Source organism: Salvelinus namaycush, chromosome 5, assembly GCF_016432855.1.
Source record: "Salvelinus namaycush isolate Seneca chromosome 5, SaNama_1.0, whole genome shotgun sequence".
Taxonomy (NCBI): Eukaryota; Metazoa; Chordata; class Actinopteri; order Salmoniformes; family Salmonidae; genus Salvelinus; species Salvelinus namaycush.
In genome coordinates this window covers 15,020,117-15,039,022 of record NC_052311.1, presented here as the reverse complement: position 1 = coordinate 15,039,022, position 18,906 = coordinate 15,020,117, and the positions used below count along the sequence as shown (strand labels likewise).

Genomic DNA, 18,906 nt, shown 5'->3' with positions numbered 1-18,906 from the left:
TAGTTGGATTAGTTGGAGCATTGAGGGACAGAGAAGGGACAGAGAAGGATCAAACTTGACTCCTACGTTAGAGATGACCGGGAGCCTGGCCACTGACTGTAGGGCAATTTCCTGCATTGGTGACCAGTTTGGGTGTCCCAATAAGCATAGCCCCAATCTTGCTACTGTTCAAATGGAGAAAGTTCTTTCATCCATGTCCTCTAGGCAGCTGCTGAGATTTGCTAGGGCAGAGATGGTGTCCGGTTTGGTGTTAATGTAAACCTGGGTATCGTTAGCGTAGCAGTGGAAGTTGATGTTATAATTGGAGGATTTGGCCGAGAAGGAGCATGTCAATTCAAAACAGGATAGGCCCCAGCACTGACCCCTGTGGGACACCGCATGTGACTGCAGACTCCTCCATTCTGGACTCTCCAATAGTGATGTATTGCTTCCAATTGGAGAGGTAGGAGAACCAGTTCAGAGCTGTTCCAGAGACAGCAGTGTGCTCTCTGATGCCACAGGAGACAATAAGGGGTCAGTCATGTGTTCAGTGGGAGCTCCCGGGCCTATGGCTGTCACTGTTGATTTTGTCTTAGCTTATCTCTCAGACTCTACAGCAAAGGATAAAAACCCATTTGTAACGGACTGGGCTAATGCAGAATAAATAGGAATTACACGAAGAACACTTAAATGTATTTACCAGTTTTCATAGGGGTAGTCTTATAATGAAGAGTGATCGATGTCCGACTCAATCGTTTTGGTAATGACGACCATAGTAAAATCAGCATGATACCTGTGATACAGTATGTGTTGTTTTTTTAACTACTGTGGTTGTTTTTTACTCAAGTCATGGGAACAATATTAGCATGTTTTTACACACCACATTCAAAACATCTAAGTGACTTTCGGATGATTTGGACATGTGCGAAAATTATAATATCGGTCCCAACTTGAATGGGATTTGTGCTACAAATGCTAAAATGTTAGCATGTGGAATCAGTACCAGGGAAAATAAAACAAAGCATGGACTGCTGTCATACAGTAAGTACCTTGTCTATAGACCGATAACAGGGTAAGTAACCCAATGCGTCAATTTTGTAATTTGGGTGATCTATCCCTTTAAACTTATTTCAATGCATTGACTGTAAATAGTCCCTGTGGCCAAGAACGCCAAGGTAACCTGTCTAAATGACTATCGCCACTTAGCACTCATTTGTAGCCATGAAATGCTTTGAAAGGCTGGTCATGGCTCACATCAACACCATAATCCCAGACACCCTGGACCCACTCCAAATCCCATACCGCCCCAATGGATCCACAGATCACGCTCTCTCTATTGCCCTCTCCCATCTGGACAAGAGGAACACCTATGTGAAAATGCCTTTAACTGACTACAGTTCAGTGTTCAACTCCATAGTGCACTCCAAGCTCATCACTAAGCTAAGGACCCAGGTACTGAACACCTCCTTCTGCAACTGGATCCTGGACTTTTGACGGGCCGCCTCCAGGTGATGAGGATAGGTAACAGCACATCCGCCATGTTGAACCTCAACACGGGGGCCCCTCAAGGGTGCGTGCTTTGTTCCCTCCTCCACTCCCCCCGTTCACCAATGACTGCGTGGCCGTGCACGGATCCAACACCATTAAGTTTGCTGAAGACATGATGGTGGTAGGCCTGATTGATCACTGATGACAATGAGACAGGTCAATTTGGTAATGTGGTGCCAGGAAAACAACCTCTCCATCAACGTCAGCAAGACAAAGGAGCTGATCATGGACTACAGGAAACGGAGGGCCGAGCATGCCCGCATTCACATCAACGGGGCTGTAGTGGAGCGGGTCGAGAGAAGTTCCTCGTGTCCACATCACTAAGGATCTATCATGGTCCACACACACAGTAACACAGTCGTGAAGAGGGCACGACAACATCTCTTCCCCCTCAGGAGGCTGAAAAGATTTGTCATGGGCCCTCAGATCCTCAAGAAGTTCTACAGCTGCATCATTGAGAGCATCTTGACTGATCAAGCTGCATCACCGCTTGGTATGGCAAATGCTTGGCTTCCTACCGTAAGGCGCACAGAGGGTACAGCGTACGGCCCAGTACATCACTGGGGCCGAGCTCCCTGCCATCCAGGACCAACACACCAAGCGGTGTCAGAGGAAGGCCCTAAAAATTGTCAAAGACTCCAGCCACCCAAGTCATAGGCCGTTCTCTCTGCTACCACACGGCAAGCGGTAACGATGCACCAAGTCTGGAACCAACAGGACCCTGAACAGCTTCTATAGTTAATTAAATAGTGAACCAAATATCTACCTGCATAGACTTTTTGACTTGTCACATGCACTACTGATACTGTTTTAACTATCCTGTTGCCTAGTCACTATTCCTGGTTAAATGTACATATTTACCTCATACACCTGCACATGGACTCGGTACTGGTACCCCGTGTATAGAGACAAGTTATCATTACTCATTGTGTATTTATTATTATTACGTGTTATTGCTTTCCTATTATTTCTCAATGATCTGTCTCTCTGCATTGTTGGGAAGGTCCACGTAAGTAAGCATTACAACCTGTTGGTTACAAAGCATGTGACAAATAAAATTTGATTTTAGTCTCTCCGGATAAGAACGTCTGTAAATGACTAAAATGTATAATTAGCACAATCATGTTGTATGACCATATAAAGTAAACTGGGGGTGTTCTACAGTGTGGCTTTCTGCAGATCACTGTCTGAAAGAATGAGAAATGCAACGCCCTCTTTATAATTTATTTCACCCTCAGAATCACTCAGGAAATCACAATTCACTCAGGCAATTAATTTATTTGAAATTTCTATGTACAATTTTGGTTTGGAGCTTGTTTGTGAGAGAAAGACAATATGGCTCAGCTTTCAGAGAAAACCGTCTCCCGAAGAACAGCATCTAAAATCTGATGGGGAAATAATTATACAAAAATAAATATGACAAATCCTTTCGGAGCAGAAAAATTACACCTGTACAAACATTCAGTTTCCTCTTCTTTCTGTGAAAGGTCATGCAATCTAATGGACGTGAAGAGCAGGCATCGTTCATTAGGTGCGGTACTACATTATGCCATCTCTCTGGCATCAGGGGCTGGAACCATCAGGCTGGCATTTCAAATCAAACATCTTAGGAGCAGATCAGGATGGTCATTACACTGTTTAATGGGCCAGAAAAAATAACACCTTTCTCCCTGGGAGTTAAATATGAACTACACTGTCAGCACACACTGTGATAGGATTTGAGACAGATTCTCACTCCATGGGTACATCTCAATAGTCTAAGTAGCTTCCTCTACCAACTCCTTTCCTTCAATAGGACATTCTACCTATTCTATGTTTTCAGTTCAGTGCAGATAAAAAAAAAAAAAAGCCACTTTAGACAATTGACATGCACCCTTTCCCCAAGCTTGTAGCTTACACTCTATTCTGTGCCAGCTAAGAAAGCACAGCAGCCAAAAACCTGTCAGTCATTCAAAGTCTGGAGGTGTTAATAATTATTTAACTGAATATAAATAATTAAAGGAACTCTTTGTACATAGCACAGCTTGGCTCCTCTCTCCCACTAATATCCTCAAAGAAAGAGAAATCTCTTTAGTTCGAGCTTTAATATTCAATAGTCTGCCATTTCTAAGATGCCATTCCAAGTGCCCACAGGGCAAGAGTTTCTGGAGCGGTGCTTCCTGTCTCAGCACTGGCTCTTGGGGAACACTGCTTTTAAAGCCCCTTTCTACCCATACATAAATGAATGAGCTCGGTTCAGGGTTTATTGAGACATGAGTCCGCGTGAGCTGCTCCCTAATGCTGTGGCCATATACCAGCTGCCACAGCAAATCACCAGCATCACATTAGCTGTGGAATCCATTATACCGTTATGTAGCTGCGTTTCTGGCCCATAGGGGGAGCTATTGACTCACCCACTCTTATTAAAGAGGACTTGTGAGGGCTTTTCAATGTGTTATTGGAATTCTATATTGTATAGCACTTAACTTTGTGTTCAGCTTCGTTTCCATTTTGTGTTCAGTAGAGTCACTGGCAGCTTCTGTTTCCATTTTGTGTTCAGTAGGGTCTAGGGTTGTTGCGGTGACCATATTACCGCCACACCGGCAGATGCACGAGTCATGATGGCAGTCAAATGCCACGTGATCGTTTAGTCACGTAATTAGGCTTCTCCAAGCTCTGATGCTGCTGATGGTCATTAGTAGCCTACCAAACTTACTAACTGCCTGGTACTCAGCACTCTATTGTCCCTCAACTCTTTGACATCAATGCAAACGTAATCAGAAATCAATTCAAACACTAAATGAGAGCCCATTAGCTCATGTTGCGCAACAATTCTATAGGCTATAAAATGAGAAAACAGTTTTGGTGGGCTCTTAAAAAGAGGAACATCCCATCAGCTTTCTATAGGCTAGGCCTATTATATTTATTTCTCAACTTTCCTAATATTAAGCACATTGCTTCACTTTACAACAGGAGTATAGCCTAGCGGGCTAGCATGACAATTAACCACAGGGTTATTTAAGTGTATAGGTGTTCAGAGAGGTGCATGATAATGGTCCATTCTAAATCAAAACTCATTTCACACATATATCATTGAGTATATGTAAAGACAAGATTAAATCAAGAAAAGGTTGATGGGTGACAATATAAGCCTATCACTTGTGAATGACATATCACTTGTGAATGATGCCCAGCTGGTCTGCAGTAAGGCAAGAAACGGCGTATGCCTTTCCCCCCCAATTTTTTCAAATCATAGGCCCACACCTCATAGGCCTATATGTTTTGTTAAGGTTTGTATCACAACTAAAGTGGCCAAATAACTTCTTAAAATTAAGAACATTAATCCGCTTTACAACCGGTGTAGAGCCTAACTGGCGTGAGTTTGGAGAAGATAATTTTCACCATAAAAATGCACCTTTATAATAAAAGCATTACATGCATAATCACATTTGTGGTCACTTTTGAGAATGGTGTTTTCCTGCTAATTGTTTCATTTTGGAACATTTGCGCTTATATCCTACTGCCGCACGCACATTGCTGCGCTTATGTGAATTAATAGCCTAATAGTTCATCAACATTTTAAGCTAAACCTTCTCATTTGTTGCATCAGCTTCATTGCTTTTAAAAGGTTTTTTGATGCGAGTGGTTGTATTAATTTGGGATCTATCGCATCCCACAACTTTCTCAGACTATGTTTGGAATATTTATTTCTCGCACAGAAGGACAAGTTGATCATAGAATAGGTCAACTTTTGTACTATGGGGGATAGTAGATTGATGGGGGATAGTAGATTGATGGGGGATAGTAGGCTAGTGCTTTTGCTGTTCATTACTCATCTTGTTGGCTGACGAAAAGTACATGTGGAAAGTTCTTCTAACATCTTCAATATGTGCCTTGGAATTCGATAAGGACGTGCTCAGTTGCGTCCACCATCAATCAAATGTATTTATAAAGGCCCTTTTTACATCAGCCGATGTCAAAGTGCTATACAGAAACCCAGCCTAAAACCCCAAACAATGTAGCTGTAGAAGCACGGTGGCTAGGAAAAACTCCCTAGAAAGGCAGGAACCTAGGAAGAAACCAGGCTCTGAGGGGTGGCCAGTCCTCTTCTGGCTGTGCCGGGTGGCGATAACAGTACATGGCCAAGATGTTCAAACGTTCAGATGACCAGCAGGGCCAAATAATAATAATCACAGTGGTTGTAGAGGTCAGCACCTCAGGGGTAAATGTCAGTTGGCTTTTCATAGCCAATCATTCAGAGTTAGAGACAGCAGGTGCGGTAGAGAGAGAGAGTCAAAGACAGCAGGCCCGGGACAAGGTAGCACGTCCGGTGAACAGGTCAGGTTTCCATAGCCGCAGGCAGAACAGTTGAAACTGTCTTCACTTGTAGCCTACTTCGGAGCTGAGATAGATGTCTGTGAGAAGAACCTGATCACGTGACAGGCATTGGCTAATAAGAATTGAGATATCTGAGCGAGCCATGTGAGGTGTTTCGGAACACGCAGCCGGGAGAAGGGAATTATAATTATTTTCAGCACAAAGGCACAAAGGCCACTAGCTGCAAAAGGCATGGTTTTTTGGGGGGGACATTACGCCCACACTTGGTGGATGCCACCGGGAAATTCGAGGCATTATCAAGTTCTTGTCAAACTGATGAAGTGTGTGCAGCCTGTGCAAGAAACAAAGCAGAGCTCATGCCTTTCATGAGACTTTTTTCAAATCATCATTAGAGTCGCATCATGCTGCCTTAGAATGCATTAAAAATAAAAACATGTGTTGCATAAATAACTCATAGGAGGACCTGTTTAACCGCTCAACACAGAATAGTTGCATCTGCGCACTCCCTCAGAAATCTTGAAAACATATTTTATTCAGCTATGTTTAATTGTATTCTTCATACTATAAAATAATGCCATGGAATTCTAAGCAAATCTTGTCTGCTAAATGAACTAGTGTAGCCCACCGCCATATGGCAAGCCATCAGGGCCTGACATAAGGATGAGTATGCTATTCTGTTCTTCTGAAATAGGTCTAAAAAAAACAAAGAAAATGTAGTCTGTCTAAAATAAATAATGAATTTATTGTGATGTGTAGGCTATATTAAATGGATTTAGACTTTTTAAAATGTAGGTTTTCCAAAGGTCTGCATCAGTGGGTTGTAGGCTGTGTGTGGAAGCCAGGAGATGCTACAGTAAAAGTGTTTATGTTAATTAACCGCCAATTACCGTGAGACCGGCAGTTATTTGCCTGACAATCACCGGCTGACAAAATTTCATGACCACCACAGCCCTAGTAGGGTCCGTCTCCACTTTGTGTTCAGTAGGGCCACTGGCAGCTTCCGTCTCCACTTTGTGTTCAGTAGGGCCACTGGCAGCTTCCGTCTCCACTTTGTGTTCAGTAGGGCCACTGGCAGCTTCCGTCTCCAATGTGTTCAGTAGGGCCACTGGCAGTTTACGTCTCCACTTTGTATTCAGTCGGGCCACTGGCTGCTTCTGTCTCCACTTTGTATTCAGTCGGGCCACTGGCAGCTTACGTCTCTGAGTTGTTTCCTATACAGATGGATTTTGTTAGGGGTCACGGGGAAGGATGGAGCCATGCTCTCTTTTTTTCCAGAAGTACCATCACTTTCACACCTATATACACACACGTAGGCCCATAAGCTGCAACCAAAGATATGCAAACACATGCACACAAGCGCCCAGCATCTTCTCACCTGTGTAGTCAATGGAGACCATGTTTATAATTAACTGGATCTCGATGGCGTCAGGAAGTGATTTAAAGACTGCAGTAATTACAATTCTCTCAAGCACCATGATACCACCCAAAATAACCTTGCTATCGTCTCAAATCCAATTACTCCTTTTTTAAACTCTTTACTTCTGGGTATTCATAGTTTGACACTACTGCCCTTCCGACTTACAGCCTCTGAGATACAAACTCTCCACTGGTGCCCTTCCTACTTAAAGCCTCTGAGATACAGGCTCTCCACTTGTGCCCTTCCCACTTACAGCCTTTGAGATGCAGGCTCCTATTTTTGTTCTTCCAAACAACTTGAGCAGAATGAGGGCAGATGCTCAAGGACATCCTCCGAACATCTTCTGTAGATTCATCTTCCAAATAGGGGAAATGTGCGCATCGGCTTTCGCTGGCACGGTGAATCACACCCTTGAATAGCTTTCGCTTGAATTTTGAATCCACCTTGGATTGAATTAATGAGGAACTCTCCCCGGTGCGGCGATGGGAAGACAACACCAAATGGAAAAAATCCACCGGGGACTGCGGGCCGATTTAATTAGGCTGTGTTTACATCCTTTGTGTGACGCACTGAAAACTTCACATGCCAAAAAACTCTCAAGTCTGAAAAACAGATGAATTATGAATGACTCCCATCTAACTCTACAGAGGCATCAAGTCGATGGGGAGATTGGACTTGACAGAAAGAACACAGCAACTTCAGTGAGGATAGAAACTGGCAGTATGATCATCGGTGCCTGTAGGAGACTAGAGTGAAGAGTCATGCTGTGAAGTGCACTCTCATTTGTCAAATGGGGCTGGCCTGTTATGACAGAGATAAGTGTTTGAAAGGTGGGGGTCCACGTTTTGTTCCCTGGGCCTTCTGGTGAGTCCATGAGAGAATCTGACTCAAAGTATCTAACACTGTGTCTGAATGCCAAACATGAACCATTCCAAGCATGGAAATAACTGTGCATTTAACCAACCTGAAAAGGGAACGTGTTGAAGCAGTTGAGTGTGCGAGCCCAACTTCATTACTAGAACCACCATGCTCTTTGTTGTCAGACAAAACCTAAGTATTAGAAGAGGACTATATACAGTGCATTCGGAAAGTATTCAGACCTTGACTTTTTCCACATTTTGTTACATTACAGCCTTATTCTAAAATGGATTAAATTATTATTTTTCCTCATCAATCTACACACAATACCCCATAATGACAAAGTGTAAACAAGTTTTTAGAAATCTATTACAAATAAAAAAACGAATACCTTATTAACATAAGTATTCAGCGCCTTTGCTATGAGACTCGAAATTGAGCTCAGGTGCATCCTGTTTCCATTGATCATCCTTGAAAACTTGCAGTCCAGCCAAACTGAGCAATTGGTAGAGTGGCCTAACGGAAGCTACTCCTCAGTAAAAAGCACATGACAGCCTGCTTGGAGTTTGCCAAAAGGCACCTAAAGACTCTCAGACCATGAGAAACAAGATTCTCTGGTCTGATGAAACCAAGATTGAACTCTTTGGCCTGAATGCCAAGCGTCATGTCTGGAGGAAACCTGGCACCATCCCTACGGTGAAACATGGTGGTGGCAGCATCATGCTGTGGGGATGTTTTTCAGCGGCAGGGACTGGGAGACTAGTCAGGATCAAGGCAAAGATGAACGGAGCAAAGTACAGAGAGATCCTTGATGAAAACCTGCTCCGGAGCACTCACGACTTCAGACTGGGGCGAAGGTTCACCTTCCAACAGGACAACGACCATAAGCACACAGCCAAGACAGCGCAGGAGTGGCTTCGGGACAAGTCTCTGAATGTCCTTGAGTGGCACAGCCAGAGCCCGGACTTGAACCCGATCTAACATCTCTGGAGAGACCTGAAAATAGCTGTGCAGCGATGTTCCCCATCCAACCTGACAGAGCTCGAGAGGATCTGCGGAGAAGAATGGGAGAAACTCCCCAAATCCAGGTGTGCCAAGCTTGTAGTGTCATACCTAAGAAGACTCGAGGCTGTAATCGTTGCCAAAGGTGCTTCAACAAAGTACTTAGTAAAGGGTCTGAATACTTATGGAAATGTGATGTTTTTTATTTTTTTGGACATTTGCAAAAATGTTTTGCTTTGTCATTATGGGTTAGTGTGTACAGATCGATGAGGAAAAAAAACCGACTTAATCAATTTTAGAATGAGGCTGTAACATAACAAAATGTGGAAAAAGTCAAGGGATACTTTCCGAATGCATTGCAGATCTATATACAATACAATACACACATCTCCACTCAGCTCTATGGTTCTGCCGTGTGTGTTCTCTCCACTCTCTTCACCTTTGGACCCCATGTTAATAACACATGCCAAGGCAAATTCATATGCATAGAAGGGAGCCTTGCAGGGGGAAAACCAACTCGATACTTATCATTAATTCAGGAAGGACGGATGGTGTTCTGACAAGCGCGTGGACTTAATGTTTCATACACAAGGCGTTAGGAGATGGCAGAGTCTGATGAAAGCAAATCATGTGTAATAAACCTTCTGTTTCCCCGAGCAACAAGTAAAGAGTACGCCGACAAATTGCCAGACGGAGGCGCATTAGGAACGCTCCAGCAGGCTTTTGGGAAGGACCTCCGGTCCTGGCAGCCAGGATTCAACCTGGAAGGAGGGGAAACTGGAGGGGAGACCAACATCTGTTCTGTTGTAAAACAGCCTTATATACACAAACAGTACATGTACGCATGCTCACCGAGACAGATGCACACACGCCTCTATAATTAGATAATGATGCTTCATTAAGATGACCCCCGACAGCGTGTTTCAGCTTTGCCTTTGCCCAGGCACAAGAGCACAGGCAATAATGTTATTTTGATGGTTCTAAATGCCCTTAGGTAAGGTTTAATGACAGGCCTTGGGCAGCGCTAAGAGATAACAAAACCAGCATCACAAAAGGTCTCAGGCATCTCTCCAGGCATGGCTGTGCAGGAGCAGTGTGTATGAGAGAGAGAGAGCGAGAGAGATAGTGTGAGTGTACCTATCATGGGCTCCTCATGTGGCTGGGGACCATCCTTGACTGGATTAGCAGTTTGCTCCCACTCATGCTACATACAGCATCTACACACATCATATACAAGCAACCTACCTAAGTGCCAGCGAGCATAACTCTATTCAATACAACTCTATTCTCAATTCTTCAGATTGCTTTGATTTTTTATTTAAAAATATCATCCAAGCATTTACAGAGTAGGAAAACAAATCAATCTATGCAACTGTTACAGGGATACTTCAGGATTTTGGCAATGAGACCCTTTATCTACATCCCCAGAGTCAGATGAACTTGTGGATACCAGTTTTATATCTCCGAGTCCAGTATGAAGGAAGTTAGCATTGGCTCACAAAACTACCTCGCAATGACTAGAAGGCTATGGGTATCTGCTAGCATGCTACCTAGCAGATACCCATAGCCTTCCAATCATTGCGCTAGCATCAGTTAGAAAATGCCTTCAAACTGCACGCAGAGACATAAAAATGGTATCCACAAGTTCATCTGACTCTGTAGAGAAAGGGTTTCGTTGCCAAAACCCAGAAGTATCCCTTCAACAGCCTTTACAGAAAATGAAGAAATATATTCATTTTTACTCATAGAATTGTACAAACAAGGAAAGAAAAGAGTGTGAGAGGCCAGAGGGGTTGAAGGTTGACAGTGTTCAGCAGACCCTGATAACCTCCCTGGGTAGTAGTCCTGGCTGAGTGACAGCAGAGTTAACCAATTAGAGGATCTGAGAACGGTCCGACCCGCTCATGTGACGGACAGTCTGAGTTCTATGTTTTTACTTCTGTGTCTTCATAATACAGTCAAGAGTTCTATGCCAATGTTTCTCAACCTTATTTGTGATAGGGACCAGCAAACTGTTTACATTATAACTAGCACTTAAGAACTGACTAAATCAAGATCAATTAACCATCACAGGGACTGGAGAGCAACAGCCAAGGGACCAGTGCCGGTCCCCATAAAACAATATCCTCATAAGACCGTCAGATCTCTATGCTGTTTCTCCTGTGATATCCGCTGTGTCTCTAATGTTCTATGTGGTCTTGATTCCCTCGAAACCACAGAACTTCCAGCGTTTCTCCAGGCTGGCACCCACCCCTGTTAGCTCCTGTCTGAAGGTACTGGGCAGCCGACCCAGTAGAGCCCCCACCTGTCCGGTGTTTATCTGAAACACACACACACACAATCTATAAATACACAGATTTGATACATACACTGACACACATCCACAGATACAATCACAATACAAACGTAACACACAGATTTGATACACACTCCTACAAACTCAAAGAGCCCCACATCTCAGAAGAACTGATCTGAGTGACAAACGCCAACACAATAATCATCACAAACACACACCTACATATGCAATCGCATCACATTAGGATATAGCATCACTTTCAAAAGGTGAGATTACACAAAACAACGACAGCAGGAAGCACTGTATCATTGTATACAGAGATTAAACATTTTGTAAGAAACAGATGGGTAAAACACTGTCGGTATGTATTAAACACTATATCATGAAGATGTCAATGGTGTATCATCTTTAACAATGTCGTAGTGAATCATGAACACAGTAGATAAGTAGAGAGTAATGTAGTTAGTGGAGAATCCAGCTACGACTGTTGACAAAGCTCTGTGGACTTGTTGTGTGGTGTTACAGAGAAGCAGCGTGGGAACAAACACACCCTCAGACCTTAATGGAAAACCCAAACGGAGAAAAAAGGAATGAGTCAGTGTGTTGATGAGTGCAGAGAGGTTTTAATGAGCTGGTGGTGAGAGTGGTCAAACAATATATAAGAGGGCCTCCTCATGGAGGTAGTAGTAAGAGTAGTCATGTCTGAGGTCCTCCTCATGGAGGTAGCAGTAAGAGTAGTCATGTCTGAGGGCCTCCTCATGGAGGTAGCAGTAAGAGAAGTCATGTCTGAAGGCCTCCTCATGGAGGTAGTAGTAAGAGTAGTCATGTCTGAGGTCCTCATCATGGAGGTAGCAGTAAGAGTAGTCATGTCTGAGGTCCTCATCATGGAGGTAGTAGTAAAAGTGGCCATATAGTATATCTGAAGGCCTCCTTGCGGAGGTGTCAGTGAGTGTAGTGGTCATATGTGGAGGAGAGAAAAGAACAGAATCAATCTGACAGTCGAGAGCAGAGGAGTGCTGAGAACCCAGAAAGGCCCCTGAGGAGCCCGACATGTGGAGACGGGTGTTTTAGCGAAGTGTCAGAATAAATAAAACCGCTCTGCTTCGTCAGGGAGAGACAGGAAGGATCCAGATGTAACAGGTCTCAGTGTCCAGGGAAATCACACTGGGACACTTCCACAAGAGCACTGGGAGATACAGAGATATCCTATATTCATGTCTATTGTACTGTAGCACTGGGAGATAGAGATATAGCCTATAGAGATATCCTATATTCATGTCTATAGTAATGTAGCTATGGGAGATACAGAGAGATATCCTTTCCTTATGTCTACAGTACTGGAGCTATGGGAGATACAAGGAAATATCCTATATTAATGTCTATGGTAGCTACACCGAGTGGAGAGTGGGACTTGTCTTTTCATTAACGCCAACTCTAACCCGAGCCTCAGCATCATGAGGGCCCTGCCTGCACCAGGGGGATCAAATTAGATGAGCAGGATCTGGCTGCATGAGGAAACTCTTGCTGCACGATGGGGCTCTGCTGTCACAAGGGGATGATTCAAATTGCATTAGGGGGAGGCTGCTTGCACCAGGGGGCTCCAACTGCATTGTGGGGCCCTGGCATACATCGGGCCCATATGTCAGCGCATTAGGGATGCTTAGTCCATGTTTGTGCTGGGTGTGTGGTGCCAGGACGGCTCTATTGCTGAACTGGCTGTGTTGTGTGTGTGTTGTGTGTGTGTTGTGACGGCCCTGAATTTGTCTGAACCGTCTGTGCTTCCCCTTTAACTCCCTATTAAATAGCCAGCATCAGCTGTGCAAAAACAAGGGTTGTGACGGTGGAACGAATGAGGAAGTGTTCAACCTTCGTTTCCCGAAGCTCCTCTACTCCGTTTGTTTTGGTCTATTTATAAAGTGTGCTTTGTATCCGTGTCTCAGAATAACCAGGATCCACTCATTTCTTCCTTCAAACTACTCATCTCAGTTGGTCTCCACTGTTTCTCCGTGGACTTCGGTGGAGAACTGTTGATGGATTTGACTGGATTGACTGACTACAACGTTTTCCAACCGGTATTTCATTTGTTTTACACCGTGTTGGGTTATGTGTTTGTCCTTTGTATTGGTGTAGACTTGACAAACCAGATGGGACTCATTCCCTCACAAACAAAAGGGAGAAATCAATATTTTCTCTGGTAGGTACGACCTACCTGGCACCCCTACAAACAATAACCTCAAGTCAAAACCATTACAGTGTGTGTGTGTGTGTGTGCCAGCAGTACCTTGGTGCCCAGCTGCTGTAGGTAAGAGAAGATGTATTCGATGCTGGCTCCAAACGGGTGGACATGGAGGAACGTAGAGATGATCCCTGAGGAAGGACAAACAGAGACATCAATACAGCTGTCAATCAAACTGGAATACCATATTAACATGTAGTTTAATTCTCTATAACTACAACCCTACAATCATATGTACAAACACTTCAATTCAGTCAGTGTTGATTTACCCATCTATCCAAAATGAAAGCCAGCGAGAAGCTCACATTCAAGAGACCACTAGTCAACTCATGCTGTCTGACTGATGAAATGCATCTGGACTCTTCAAGTGTGTGTCTTCCCCAAAGCACTCCCAGCTCTATGGAAGACTCTTGTGTTTGAACAGTCCAGATTAAGGTAAGTGTTTAATGAGGACTTTGACACTGCTTTCTACATTAAAGCTTCTCTGATCAGAGCACCATGGGGCTTCACACACACACCACCAGCATGTTTTTCTCTCTCATCAATTTCAACGATAACATCTGTTATCAGATCATCCACTACTGATAATCCTGAACCCCTGTGTAATAATATATTATAGTACACTGAGGAGTCAGCTCAGAAAACACAGGAAAAAGCAAAGTCCAATTTATATCCCCATATGAATCAGTCGCGTCTTCCTCAGGCATTTTACTGCTTGTTTCTAGCCTTAAAGCATGGCAGAGTTATGCATCGTGACCCCTAGGTTGGAATCCCTGCTCTAGAAGGGATAAAGCAGTTATAGCTAACCTACAGCTAACATATAGCTGACTCTACCTGCTCTAGAAGGGATAAAGCAGTTATAGCTAACCTACAGCTAACATATAGCTGACTCTACCTGCTCTAGAAGGGATAAAGCAGTTATAGCTAACCTACAGCTAACATATAGCTGACTCTACCTGCTCTAGAAGGGATAAAGCAGTTATAGCTAACCTACAGCTAACATATAGCTGACTCTACCTGCTCTAGAAGGGATAAAGCAGTTATAGCTAACCTACAGCTAACATATAGCTGACTCTACCTGCTCTAGAAGGGATAAAGCAGTTATAGCTAACCTACAGCTAACATATAGCTGACTCTACCTGCTCTAGAAGGGATAAAGCAGTTATAGCTAACCTACAGCTAACATATAGCTGACTCTACCTGCTCTAGAGGGGGATAAAGCAGTTGAAGATGCAGACCTTTCTTTCTTCATGAGTTCACTTAGGAGCCAATGTCCCATTTTCCCTGTGGTGCTACCTTCAATTAATCTTCAAACAAAAACGTCATGTAGAGCGATTCTGGCAGAGAGAACACCCAGAATCCTCACCAGCCATCGCTGCTGAGCGGTCAGTGGGCCGGCATGGAGAGAGGGAGCGGAACGCCCCATTGGCTACACAACTACCTCTGAGCCAATCATATGATCATTCTGGCATGACACCACTGTGGGACAGGACAGGTAACTCCCACTAACACACAATAGTGTGCATCTTGCCATCTGGCATAGGCCTACACGTAACTCCACAACTCCTTTCCCTTGTAACTCCACAAGACCTCAATTTCAGAAAATCTTTTTGATCCAGGACCAGCCATTCCCTGTGAAAGTACGCTCCACTGAAATGGAGAATGCGCCAGAAGGCTGTGGTGATTAGAAACAGTAGAGGTGCTGAAGGCCTTAGTCAACCAGCCAATTAAAATGTGTGAACCTGCCCAGAGAACTGGGAATAAACTGGGGAGGAAAACCAGGCTTTCCACAAATAACCTGCTTAATGATTGAGGTTGATGAAAGTTTCTCTAAAAATAACCTGTTTAATTAGCAAAAAGTGAAGCAACAATCAGAGCCTCTCTGCCAGGGTGGACAGCGCAAAGGGGAATGTTCTCCTCTGTACGTACGAAGCCCTGCGTGTTGTACGTAACAACACGCAGGGCTTCTCCCTCAGAGTTGACAGGACTTGGGGGAATCTTCTCCTGTACTAATGTTAGGGTAACATAACGTCATACTACTGTTATAAGCCTAGTAACGTTATAGTTATGTTAGGTGAATGTACCCACTAGCTGGGCCTCTCTCTCAGCGTGGACTGGACTGGGGGGGATCTACTCCTCTATAGTTAGGTTAGCACAACATTTTATAATGTTGAAGGTTATTGTAATTTTAGGTGAACTTACCAACTAGCAAGGCCTCTCTCTCAGAGTAAACAGGACTGGAGGGAATCTTCTCTGGGGGCAGACTCTCCTTCTCCTGACTGCAGGAAACCACTTCTAATGCTGTCGCCTCCTACAGGACAAGAGGAGAAAACACAGACTGGTAGATGACGCCCGCCTGCCCACACACAAGCAATCAGTGCTCAGCAGCCATGATGACGCACCACACAACAACAGACAGATGCTGTGGAAGAAGAGGGGAGTCAAAGGCAGGGAGATCTTTCAGAGAGGAGATGGTAATAGTTCTACCAGAGGGAGGAGGGAGAGAGATGGCAGTGTTAGCGATGCTAATGATGAAGCTGTTGTTTACTGTGGGCCTCTGACAGGCTGGAGGAGGGAGGGTCGGGTATGTGTGTGGGCGCTAGGGTTGCCAACTGTCCCGTATTAGCCGGGATGTCCCTTATAGTGAGCTAAATTGGTTTGTCCCATACAGGACCTCCCTTGTCCTGTATATTCATCCAATCACAGTATAGTGTCAACGCGCCAATTCCTGCAAAATAATTTCTGTTGTTGTTCGGTCGGTTTGGCATATCAAGGAAATATGGATAAACCTGCAAAAAAAGAAAAGACTGTGCAGCTACAACAAACAATGGGAAGCAAAAAATACATGGGTTAAGCCCGTCAGTGGTGACTCGATGAAATCTTTCTGTACTTTATACCGTTGGGAATTCTCAATTGGCCATGGAGGGGAGAATGACTTAACTCAGCATGCATCCACAGAAATGCACAAGAAGGCCACACTAGCTAAAGGTGCTACTGTAGCAATATCGGTGCATTCTTCGTGACGGCAAGTGAAGCCTCTTTTCCATTTGAAATTATTATTATTTTTTGCTGTAAAGGTTCAAATTGTGGTTTCTTTGACAATTTATTTTGAGGTTTATTCACATAAGTTGACATAATGATACAGTTTTAGTAAAGCTATAGACTACATGGAATATAAAAATGTTTTGCCTTTCCAATTGAAAAAGAATATGAATATACACTGTCCCTTATTTGGTAGTGAGAAAGTTGGCAACCCTAGTGGGCGCTGACCTATCGTCACAGTCGTGGTGGCCTTTCTTATTTGGCTTGTCCTCACTATTTTATTCTGTGTGTGTGATGAGACAAGCCCTTGATTTCCTAACCCAGTTGTGTCGGGTTGATTTATCCTGCGACAAATAAAGTCCTCCTGCACTGGATTGGTCTGTAATGATCTGTCATGTCACTGGAAGAGGAGAGAAAGTGAGGAACAGAGAAACAGATACAGGGAGAAGGAGAGGGATTCAGAGGGTCACATCTCTTTTCCACTTACATTGATTTGATCAGCACTCTCCTCGCTCCCTCTGTCATCTCGCGGTGAGGTCTCCAGCTAGAGTCAATTATAAAAATGAGAAAAGCCATCACTGTCTAACATTCACATTCTTATTTAAACAGACATGCGTGTGGGGCGGCAGGTAGCCTAGCGGTTAAGAGCGTTGGGCCAGTAACCGAAAGGTCGCTGGTTAGAATCTCTCAAGGTGCTCTGTCATGTCACTGGAAGAGAGTGAGGAACAGAGAAAGAGATATGGGGAATAGAGAGGGATGGAGAGGGTCACTCTCTCATCTCTTTTCCACTTACATTGACTTGATCAGCACTCTCCTCGCTCCCTCTGTCATCTTGAGGTGAGGTCTCCAGCTAGAGTCAATTATAAAAATGAGAAAAGCCGTCACTGACAATCATGTCACACACTCACGCAAACAGACAGACGCGCACACACACATACATACAAACACGCTTTCTCCTCAGGCAAGACCACTATAAAACACTTAAGGAGAGGTCAACATCACATATACAAGCCCTGAATAGTTAGAGGGGGTATGTTGTAATGTGCAATCAGATATAGAATCAGATCAGATCGAGCAGAGACATACAGTACATATTAATATGTGTTCATTTCATGAGTAAGAACCAAACATAATTGGATGTCAAAACGTCCTCTGTTCATGACTGACATTCACACAGTGAGTGGTGTGTATCTCCATTTTCTATTAAAATGGTTACGACACCCTGTTTCAGTGGTCCTAGATGAAGCCTGACTCAGTGGTCCTAGATGAAGGGACAGTTGTTGGTACAGTAACCGAAAAAGCTTTAATACATAATGCTTGGTGACAGCTTGGACAGTGAATGGGGCTCTGGGGTTAACTGATGGCTTGCAGAAGTCTGCCGAACATGGCAAGTTGGCAGCACACACAATCATTCCACAATGGCCACAAATCTAGCAACGCTTTCCTCAAATTGATTTCTCTATCTTCTGTTGATGAGTCTCCAGGGATCCATCTCTGTGAGTATACATGTTTTAATTGCCATATTTACCATGGATCACTGGAAGGGGTTCATCTCTACTTGTATACATGTTTTAATTGCCATATTTACCATGGATCACTGGAAGGGGTTCATCTCTACTTGTATACATGTTTTAATTACCATGGATCACTGGAAGGGGTTCATCTCTACTTGTATACATGTTTTAATTGCCATATTTACCATGGATCACTAGAAGGGGTTCATCTCTACGTGTATACATGTTTTAATTACTATATTACCCATGGATCACTAGAAGGGGACACATTTCAGTGCCTAGCGGCATTCTAATGTACAGCATCACTATTAAACCAGATATTGACAACCCTGTGATCTCTTTGATTTGAAATGACATGTATTACCCAGCCAGCAGGTCTAAAATTACAAATTAAAAAAGTCAAGGAAACAACTAGCCAAGCGGCTACGGGAGGCAGAGAAGAGAAAATGTGTCGAGATTGGAAAAGAAGAAATCAAATATGGACCACACACCATTCGACTCTCTCATATCCGTATTATCTTTATCCAATTAGGTAGCTGATTGAACAGGAATCTCATGCTCTTGTCAACCCTCCCACTGAAATCCTGCTCAGCCAACGTTATCCCATGAGCAACACAAGCATTAACACTATATAACACCTGCGGGTATATTTTGGCATTGGCGGGCAAGACTTATATTTCACCAGTCACGTTGGTAG

The 18,906-nt window shown here is 43.8% G+C and overlaps 1 protein-coding gene across 4 annotated transcripts in view; it reads right to left on the bottom strand.

Annotated features, from left to right (window-relative positions):
• Positions 1 to 10,586: 10,586 nt before the first annotated feature.
• The window catches only part of enox2 (ecto-NOX disulfide-thiol exchanger 2), a 281,078-nt gene continuing 272,758 nt past the window's right edge, over positions 10,587 to 18,906 (bottom strand). For all 4 annotated transcript variants that reach the window (XM_038993634.1, XM_038993637.1, XM_038993636.1 and 1 more), the window contains 5 exons: positions 17,489 to 17,545; positions 17,183 to 17,239; positions 15,856 to 15,964; positions 13,699 to 13,784; positions 10,587 to 11,441 (listed from right to left, as the gene is read on the bottom strand). In XM_038993634.1, the coding sequence (XP_038849562.1) occupies positions 11,310 to 11,441; positions 13,699 to 13,784; positions 15,856 to 15,964; positions 17,183 to 17,239; positions 17,489 to 17,545 (441 nt within the window). In that variant the 3' untranslated portion in view covers positions 10,587 to 11,309. The remainder of the gene's footprint in view (positions 11,442 to 13,698; positions 13,785 to 15,855; positions 15,965 to 17,182; positions 17,240 to 17,488; positions 17,546 to 18,906) is intronic.